The 10,633-nt window shown below is 42.7% G+C and overlaps 1 protein-coding gene across 1 annotated transcript; it reads left to right on the top strand.

Moving 5' to 3' along the window:
• Positions 1-736: 736 nt before the first annotated feature.
• LOC144713054 (uncharacterized) lies at positions 737-1,455 on the top strand. The gene has a single exon (XM_078587535.1). It carries the CDS (start codon positions 771-773, stop codon positions 1,290-1,292), a length of 522 nt encoding a protein of 173 aa, XP_078443661.1. The 5' UTR covers positions 737-770; the 3' UTR covers positions 1,293-1,455.
• Positions 1,456-10,633: the final 9,178 nt, after the last annotated feature.

A 10,633-nucleotide genomic window follows, 5' to 3' on the forward strand; every position in this document is an offset into this window, starting at 1 on the left:
AATCTCACACCCCAAGCCCTGACTATGACTATATAAAGTAGAGGTAAGAAGGATATTCTCATGTTTTTCTAATATAATTTCGTTTATATAAAAAACCAAATAAATGTTTCTCATTTTGGAAACAAGGTTCTCTCCTTATTGATTCGCACATAGAACAAATGAGACACGAGAGGCACTGAGATAGAATGGAGAGAGGGAAGTAACTGCATTGGCCATCGAAGACATGTCATGTACATTTATAGTGCAGTAGCTACAACTTTCAAAGCACCAGAATAGTGAGACTTTTGAAAGAATGCGAAGGTCATGGAAGAAAGAACATCTGAAATTTCGGGAACACTTATTTCTCTCTATTGTTCTATGTCAGGCCATAGTTCATCAGTAACTGCTACTGGTAACCTCTGAAAAAAATAAGTTTAAACCTAATAGTAATAACCTTTGTGGGCTCAGCGCATAAAATCATGGCAGCCGTCCTCTCTGTGGGCTGGTGAACCAGTGGACTCCAGGGAACCAATACGACGGAAGTCAAAACCCGGGAAGCTTTGAACTACGTCATTAAGAACGATAGCAGTAGAGACATAGGATTTGACCCTTGATCCACAGAAGATCGCTGCCGGCAGGAACGCGATTCCTCGTCGGCAGAAGAACCGCCTTCGAACGACCCTTCCGAATTCCAAACGTTCTTGTCTGCCTTCTATTGAGGCCATGCCCACAGGAAATGAAGGCACGGTCTCGCTACGGTCATCTCTCATCGACTATTATTAATACGTGTCATGTTGAACAGAAACGAAATCACAACGAGAAGAGTAGCAACCAGTCGCCTACAGAGGAAGAGTAGCAAAGAGGGTGAAGGAGAAGAGCAAAGAAGAGCGAAGATGAGCGTGGAACTGGTCGACGGCGCCACCATCCGCGACTTTGTGGAGGACGAGACCTCTTTCAATGACTCCGTCGAAGGCCGGTTTGCCGCCCTTGACGTCAACCGCGACGGCGTCCTCAGCTACGGAGAGATGGTTCAAGAGCTCGCCAGCCTCCGCCTTCTCGAGACCCACTTCTGCCTCGACGAGGAGGAGACAGAAGCGGAGGAGGAGCTCCGACGGCTGCACGGGTCGGTGTTCGCCAAGTTCGATCGCGACGGCAGCGGCGCGGTGGATTTGGAAGAGTATCGAACGGAGACGAGGGAGATGCTGCTGGCCGTGGCCAAGGGATTGGGGTTTCTTCCCGTGCAGATGGTGCTGGAGGAGGGCAGCTTGCTCAAGATGGCCGCTGACAGAGAGTCCAAGCTTTTGACTGCATGAGCAGATTATCTTTGATAATTCGATAGTCTCCCCCATACGTGGGAAATTATTTTTCTGAGAGGAATTCCCGTTTCGTAATTTTTTTATTCAAAGGTTGTGTCTCTCCTTCTCTGAGCTGCCGAGTGGCATTTATCTCTTCGGTTTGATATATTTGAGGCTACAAACCGCCACTAAGTTGGATTTGGTATTCGAGTCTTGTTCACAAATAGACTAATCAGTCGTGCAGAAATGCTTTGATATCTCTAGTCCTGCTTCAGCATGGTTAACCCTTTCTATCTTATCGTTGTATCTCCGAGATTTCGCCAAGGGCTGGAGCAGGAGATCTATTCCAACGTTAACCCTTTCTTAACTAAGATGACTTTGTCTAGACGATGGAAAACAATGGTTTCAACCCCAAGGCTTGGACTTTTTGATCAACCGTCAATATTCTAGGCCTCTTCTCAACGTCCAAATTGTATCTCAGACAAAGATAACCAGGAAAATAAACCAATCGATGTCTCAAAAAATTAACAGATAGATCGATTCTCAGCGACCCTTGATGAAGTGATGTTGTTCGAAATACATGACAGTAGTACATATCGTGATTTTATGAAGGTGTCTCAAGAAACCTCCGCATAAAGACTTGGCCCTGTAACTATTCAGGGATAGTGAATTGAAGTTGGTGCAATCCTTGTCATTAGATTTGGATCAGATGGTCGAAATCCGTTTCTTTTCGTTGTCCACGCACTTTTTGCATGACCATCCAAAACTGACTTTACGGCGCATGGAGAACGCCGTGCACAGTGAGGGGGCGGTTCTGAGGCGCAAATCCGAAACATGAGAAAAGAGAGACGACGGAGAGACGAGTGACGAGAGTGAGAGACTGAGAGAGAGATATGAGAGAAGAGCGAGCGAGAGAGAGAGAGTTATGAACAGAGGAGGAGATTGAGAGATATGAGGAGAGAGAGAGCTTGAGAGAGAGATATGAGCAGAGAAATAGAGAGATATCAGCAGAGAAAGAGAGAGATTGAGAGAGAGATATGAGCAGAGAAATGGAGAGATATCAGCAGAGAAAGAGAGAGATTGAGAGAGAGATATGAGCAGAGAAATGGAGAGATATCAGCAAAAAGAGAGAGAGATTGAGAGAGAGATATGAGCAGAGAAATGGAGAGATATGAGCAAAAAGAGAGAGAGATTGAGAGAGAGATATGAGCAGAGAAATGGAGAGATATGAGCAAAAAGAGAGAGAGATTGAGAGAGAGATATGAGCAAAAAGAGAGAGAGATTGAGAGAGAGATGTGAGCAAAAAAAGAGAAAGAGATCGGGAGAGAGATATGAGCAGAGAGAGAGATTGAGAGAGACATATGAGCACAGAGAGAGAGATTGAGAGAGAGAAATGAGCAATGAGAGAGAGATATGAGCAAAGAGAGAGATTGAGAGAGAAATGAGCAATGCGAGAGCGATAATGAGAGAGAGAAATGAGCAATGCGAGATAGATATTGCGAGAGAGAAATGAGCAATGCGAGAGAGATATTGAGAGAGAGAAATGTGCAATAAGAAAGAGATTGAGAGAGGGAAATGAGCAATGAGGGAGAGATTGAGAGAGGGAAATGAGCAATGAGGGAGAGATTGAGAAAGAGAAATAAACAATGCGGGAGAGGGACACTGAAACACAAAACCAGAGAGATATTTATAAGAAAGAGAATAATGAGAGTGTACACCCGTTAATCCCCATGATAAATTGTAACCTTGAATCCAGAGAAAATAATGCTAGTGCCCTACCCTCTTTGTTTGGTCCAGGGTGGGATTACTGTCTTAAAACAAAGCTTCAAAATCAAAAACTTGAACAATACACTATCTGTATATGCGAACTGCTAAAACTTTTTGAAGAAAACAGCAACCCAAGATGCTATGGTAGAAATGTGGAATCAACTCAGACAAGATAAATGTGTCGTCGTATAGAGACAGATAATAAGAACCTCATACGTCACCAGCATAACGTCAATGTCCACGGATCTCAGTGCAAGGCACTGGCTTCTCGTGTAGTGCAATAGAGCAACTCCTTCTTCAACTCCCAAGCCAAGGGAGTAACCACTAATAAGTGATGAAGACAAAACAAGGGAGGGAGAGAGGAGAAGAGAGGAAGAGACAAGAAGAATAAATACAAAACAACTTGACGTCTGCGAATTTGGATTAGGGTTCAAGGGGATGAAAACCCCTTTAAATAACAGAGAAATGGGCCATTTCTCACAAAGGACAAGAGGGGAGGGGGCGCACCTTGATTCCCGTGCACCCCTCCCTTAGTGGGGCATTGATAAGTCAAGCCCCCCCCCCTCTCCCGCATTCCTACGGGCGCCGACAAACCCCAACAAACTCCACCTTAGCAGACACCCCAGTCGCGCTAGGTGTTCTTGTCGCTTTTCCACGTTGTAGGCGCTCCACCTCCATCAAGGTACCTGCAACATGCACCAAGTCCAAACAATGTTTGAACTTCTCTGCCGTGACGACCTTCATAAACATATCAACGGCATTCTCCTCTGTGTGCACCTTCTTAGGAATAAACTCCTCAGAATTCAACAGCTCCCATATCTTGTGATACCACACATCAATGTGCTTTGACTGTGCTTGATAGACCTGATTCTTTGCCAAGAAAATGGCACTCAAACTATCACACAACAGAGGAACTCCACCTTAAGAAATGTCGAGTTCTTTGAACAAACCCTTCAACCACAAGGCCTCCTTAGTAGCTTCAGTTGCTGCCATGTACTCTGCCTCCATTGTGGACAATGTAACAATTGACCAAAGTGTCAACTTCCAGCTCACAGGTCTACTGGCCACTGTAAACACATAACCGGTCATGGATCTTCGATTGTCAATGTCACCTGCAAAATCAGCATTAGCAGAACCACGCACTGAAAGTGAACTCCCTTTGTCAAAGAGAATTCTCATATCAATTGTGCCCTTTAAGTATCGAAGAATCCATTCCACCACGCTCCAATGCTCCCCCAAATCGCTCATAAACCTGCTCACCAGTCCAATTGCGTGAGCAATATCTTGCCCTGTACAGACCATAACATACATGAGAGAACCAATAACACTAGCATAGGGAATAGACTTCATTTCAACGATGTCTTCAACAGCTTCAGGTCTTTGACCAACAGCCAACCTAAAATGGTTAGCTAGGGGAGTGTTCACTACTTTAGCATTCTCATGCAAAATAGATCAACAATCTTCTCAAATAGCTCCTTTGAGTCAACCATAGACGACCATTGACATGATCTCTATGATTCTCCATTCCAAGAATCTTTTTCGCAGCTCCAAGATACTTCATTTCAAATTCACTGCTCAACAATGCCTTCAACCGTGCCATATCATGTAAATTCTTCAAAGCAATGAGCATATCATCAACATAGAGCATCAAATATATTGGAGAACCATCATCACACATCCTCATGTAGACGCAACAATCAAATTCGCACTTGGAATAGCCAATACGCACCATGTATGAGTCGAACTTCTTGTGCCACTGCCTCGGGGAAGGCTTCAGCCCATGTAATGACTTCTTCAACCTGCACACAAGGTTCTCAGGCCCCAGTACAACAAAGCCTTCAGGTTGCTGCATGTAGATCACTTCCTCCAAATCACCATAAAGGAATGATGTCTTCATGTCCAACTGCTCCAACTCCATGTTCTCATGTGCAACAATGGATAACACCATGTGAATAGATGTGTGTTTCACAACAGGTGAGAAGATCTCATTACAATCAACTCCTTGTTTCTGAGCAAAGCCCTTTGCAACTTGTCGTGCTTTGTATGATGGCTGCTCTGCATCGAAAAGTGACGCCTTCTTCTTAAACATCCACTTGCATCTGATAGCTCGCTTCCCCACCAAAAGCTCCACCAACTCCCATGTTTGGCTCTTGTCCAAGGATGCGCGCTCCTCGGACATTGCCTGCAGCCATCTCTCTATCTCAGGACAATTCAATGCCTCCTTGAAAGATGTTGATTCTCCATGTCCTGTAAACAAAGCAATAGTCACATAATCATCAAGACGTTTAGGTAGCCTCGTCTCCCACCTCGCTCGCCTGACAGCAAATGCTCGCAGAATTCTTCCCGGCCTCATCAGTCGATCCTCCACCCTCAACTGAATTGGGTAAAATCTGCACATTCTCCACCTCCACCCAAGTCCTCTTGGACATTGGTGCCACCTGAACTCTGATCTCCCTGCTCATTAGAAGACTTCACCATGTGATTTTCATAAAAAACCACATCCCTGCTGAATACAATCTTCTGCGCTTCTGGATCCCAAAGCCGATAAGCCTTTCACTTCGTCACTATACCCCAAGGAAATACACTTCTTGGACTTTGGATCAAGCTTCGATCTCTCATCAACAAGTGTAAGGACATAACCTAGACGTCCAAATACATGCAACATGGAATAGTCCACAAGTCTTCCAGTCCATACCTCTTCAGCTACTTCCAATCAAGAGCAGAATTTGGCGACCTGTTCACCAAATACGTCTCCATCTAAACTGCCTCTGCCCGAAACTCCTTGGACAATTCAACATTCAACCGCAAACACCTTACTCCCTCCACAATAGTGTGGTTCATGCGTTCTCCAATGCCATTCTACTAAGGGGTCTTCTTCACCATAAAATGACCCCGATTACCGTGCTCTGTGCAGGACTGATCAAATTCAGAAATTTTAAATTCCCTACCATTATTAGTCCACAAGACCTTGATCTTCCTTCCTGTTTGGTTCTCAACTCTTGCGCACCAAGTCTTGAACTGCGAGAAGACATCCAACTTGTGCTTGAAGAAATAAACCCAAACTTACTTGGAAAAATCATCGACAAATGTTAAAAAATACCAAGCACCTCCACAGCTCATCACGTCAATGGGCCCCCAAACATCAGCATAAATCTAATCCATGACACTGCGAGTGTCACACATTGCCGCCTCGAACATCACCCTACACTGTTTTCCCATGACATAATACTTGCAAAAATCGAATTTGAAAGACCTCACCATGGGTAGCAGGCCTCGTGCATGTAGCTTCAACATACTGGTCTCACTCATATGGCCCAAACGCAAGTGCCATAAGAGTGTGTCATCCGTCATCGACTCATGTGATGTACCAACTACAGCTCCACCTATTACAATGCTCCCTTCAAGCTTGTGGATATTAGCTTTTAGACGTGCCCCCTTCATCACAACGAGCACTCCCTTACAAACTTTCAATACTCCGTCCGCCTCCAAATAACCGAGGGAAATCAAATTCTGCCGTCTCCAGCACGTGCTGCACAATTTCCAATACTCTGATTGCTCCATCAAACATCCGGATCTTCACCGTTCCAATGTCAACAACCCTTCAAGGAGCATTGTTCCCCATAGAAATGACTCTTGAAGCGCTCGCAAAAGAGTGAAACCAGTCAGCATGAGGACATAAATGATAAAAGCGACCAGAATCCAGAATCCACGAGTCTACTAATTCACCAGCCGCAACCAGGGCAGTGAAGACATCTCCATCACAACCCTCTTCAACCCTCGCGACATAAGTACTTGTCTCACCCGCATCTGTCTTCCCATTCTTCAACCTTGGACAATCTCTCCTCAGATGTCCTTTCTCATGACACTTGTGGCATGTCACGCTCTTCAACCAATTTGTCCGAGACTTGGACCGATGGTTCTTCTCTCCCGACTTCCCCTTCTCCTTTTGCCATCCACGTTCCTTCCCATTCTTCCCGTAGAGTGCCTCACCATGGGTATCTTCAGCTCCTTTCTTCCGTTGATAATACTCCATCAAGGTTGTAATAGCCTCCTCAAGACCTGCCGTGTTGCTTCCATGCAACAAGGTCGTCACGAGATGATCATACGACTCGGGAAGAGAAACAAGCTGAAATATAACTTCTATCTCGTCGGAGAACACCTCATGAATCTTCATCAGATCTGTAATCAACTGATTAAACAATCAATATGAACAGATAAATAAGCACCTTCAGCCATATGTAGTCCGAACAATCGTTTCTTCAATGCCAACTTGCTCATCTCTACTTTGATGCAAAGCGCTTCGCCAACTTATCCCAAATTTCCACAGGATCCTTGTCACCGAGAACATGACAAAGAGCATTATCAGATAAAAATAACCAAATGGTGCTCACGGGCCTTCTACTGATACTTGTGCCAATCAGCTACCGTAACATTATCAGGCTTTGGCACGTCCAAGGTCAACATCAAATCCTGCTGGATTAATAGATCGTACACCCGATACTGCCAAAGATTAAAGTTTGACGAACTGTCTTGTTTCTCAACATCAAAATGAGATGAAGACGACGTCATATCAAATCTGAGTAAAACAACCAAATAGCTTTGATACCACTTGCTGAAACTTGTTGAAGAAAACGACTACCCAAGATGTTATGGTAGAAATGTGCAATCAACTCAGACAAGATAAATGTGTCATCGTATAGAGACAGATAATAAGAACCTCATATGTCACCAGCATGACGTCAACATCCACGGCTCTCAGTGCAGGGCACTGGCTTCTCATGTGGTGCAATAGAGCAACTCCTTCAACTCCCAAGCCAAGGGAGTAACCACCAATAAGTGATGAAGAAAAAACAAGGGAAAGAGAGAGGAGAAGAGAGGAAGAGACAAGAAGAATAAATACAAAACAACTTGACGGCTGCAAATTTGGATTCGGGTTCAAGGGGATGAAAACCCCTTTAAATAACAGAGAAATGGGCCAGAAATGGGCCATTTCTCACAAAGGGCAAGAGGGAAGGGGGTGCACCTTGATTCTCGTGTGGCCCTCCCCTTGTGGGGCATTGACAAGTCAAGCCCCCCCTCTCCCGCATTCCCACGATGGGGGGCTGGCAAACCCCAACATGAACCTTTTCCGCTAACTTATTTTACTAAATCCGAGGGCAGTTAAAAAAAAAAGAAAAAATGCTAAAAGTGATACGGATTAACAAAGAGCGAGGAGTGAACCTTAGCACTAGCATAACATTGTAGGCCGTTGTAAAAGGTTGAGGACTTTGATGATGTGCTTTCATAGTTTTGTCTAAGTTTATGGACTAGAGATAAACTGAATCGAACCCCTGACATCCACCACAGGGTAGACTAGTCCCAATTGGACAATGATATGATCTATCCATTTAGCAACACCTTAGGATGGCGTAGTCTTATCTTTAATGGTACGGTTCAAATGAGGAAAGGCTTAGTTGGATACTTAGGCACCCAAAGACGATGAAGGGCAAACAATAAGCATACGTCAGGAGATTCCCGAATAAATGCAGAGATTGAATAAAGCTTCAAAAAGCTTTACATTAAGCACGCCAAATAACTTAGAGCTTACATAATGCCTTTTGTGTCTGGATTGCCATTTTTTAAACCATGACCAAAATGAGGGATACTAGTGGAAAAGAGAGTATTTATACCATGGGCTAAATACTAAAATACCCCTTTGCCATTTTCTATTCTCTTCTGTGCTGTTTTTTCTTCTTTTCTAAAGAATCGAAGCCATATCCTTCTTTGAAAAAATCATGTACCCTCTTTTAGGAAGTATTCAAGGGCTGAATAACCATCTCAAGTCTTGGCCCATCCTCCCCTGATTTCTTTGAAAGCCCACCATCATGGTTGATCATTTTAAGCCTATTTGCACAATAAATTAGCCCCAAGAAATGTGTCCACTCGCTAATAATTATTCTTTCTTCATTTATGTATTTTCGCCCAGACAAAACCATAAAGTGCTCATTAGTAATAATTTTTTTGACTTAAAAATATTAAAGCAGCCTCAGTATAAAATATCCATAATGTGTAGAAACTGCAAATGGTAAGTGATGTGTGAACATACAATTTAATCTCAATAATATCATGATAAAACCCAAGATTAAGAGACGAAAATGATGTAAATGTATAAAAATAAATATGTATTTCTCACTTTATCACTCTTCTATAAGGAAGCCCCGTCAGAATCAGATTGAGTCTGACCAGGTCTATGAACCAGGTGAGCTCCCAAGAGGTGTCTCCATTATATACATGTCAAATAAAACCCAGTTCATATCGCTTACCCAGATTCACACAGGTCAGGTCAAGTAGAGTCCTCTTTTTTAGCCAAACAGGCACCCATGCTTTCTGGATTGGGCCAAACTTAATTTGTGGAGGGCATGATGTTACTAGACATGTACACTATTTTTTTACCAATGTAAGGCCTTTTAATGAAATGGGCTCATGTGTTGGCTGTTGTCAAGTCGCCATAATGACTTATAGCCTTAGTGACTTGAAGTTGTTGTCTTCGCTCCCACCAATAATCTTGGAACTTGAAACTCTTGTTGGTGCCTCCCCAAGATGGAGGCGTATTCCCTTTTTACATCATTCTTTGTCAAATCAGGGTGCTAACTTCACATTGATCATGGCATAAAAACGGTATTATTATGTTATGGCTACGACTAATGATCCAAATCTGGTTTAGGCAATCGAAAAGGAAAATTGATGTAGACAATTAAAATGAAAAACCACACAATGAATAGATCATTTTGATTGGAGAAGAATTCACAGTCAATTTGTTCACAGAATAAGTATCTTTAAGCGTCACAAGTCGCTGGTGCCTAGACATGTCCACACAGTCCTCAGTGTGTTGGGTTTCCTAATCAGCTTCTTAGCAACCAAAACTAGAGACATGGTTGATTGTCTCACCTTTCAAATCTCACTGAAAAAATGAGGGTACACAAGAAAATATAGAGAATTATAAGGGGTCCCTAAGAGGTTTTGCATTTGTGTTTGTCCTTTTATACTTGAAAATAATTTTTCATAAAAACCTCTAAACTTTACATATGTCCTCTAATTTCTAATAAGTGGTATATGGGTTTTTGATAGCATATGGGAACATTTACTAGTACTTTTTATAACATCATAATCCAATAACTCTTCATTGGATAACTTAATCAAAAAAATAAATTTAGTATATTGATCAATCTAATCCAATCAATAAGTCAAGTTGCTAACATGCAAGGTTCCAAAGATGTGCTAAAAAATGTACAAAACACTTTGATGCCCTCCCTTTCTAGTGTGACCATAACAATGAGGAGATCCTTATGGAATCCATCATGATGCCTATGTTATAGAAGATGAGGATGTTCGATGTGTCATGGGCTTCATGGATACTTATAAATGCTGGATGCGTGTGACTTATGAGGACTCATTTAAGGAACAAAGAATGATAGCAGATTTGATTCTGCCCAAGATTATTCAATCATCATTTTTGGTTTTGTTTTAAAGGTATGATATGAGTCTGATTTGATATATATTATGTTTCTAATCTTATGATTCTTAACCATGACCACCATAGTCCAACAATTATG

Source organism: Wolffia australiana, chromosome 15 (assembly GCF_029677425.1).
Source record: "Wolffia australiana isolate 7733 chromosome 15, ASM2967742v1".
Lineage (NCBI taxonomy): Eukaryota > Viridiplantae > Streptophyta > Magnoliopsida > Alismatales > Araceae > Wolffia > Wolffia australiana.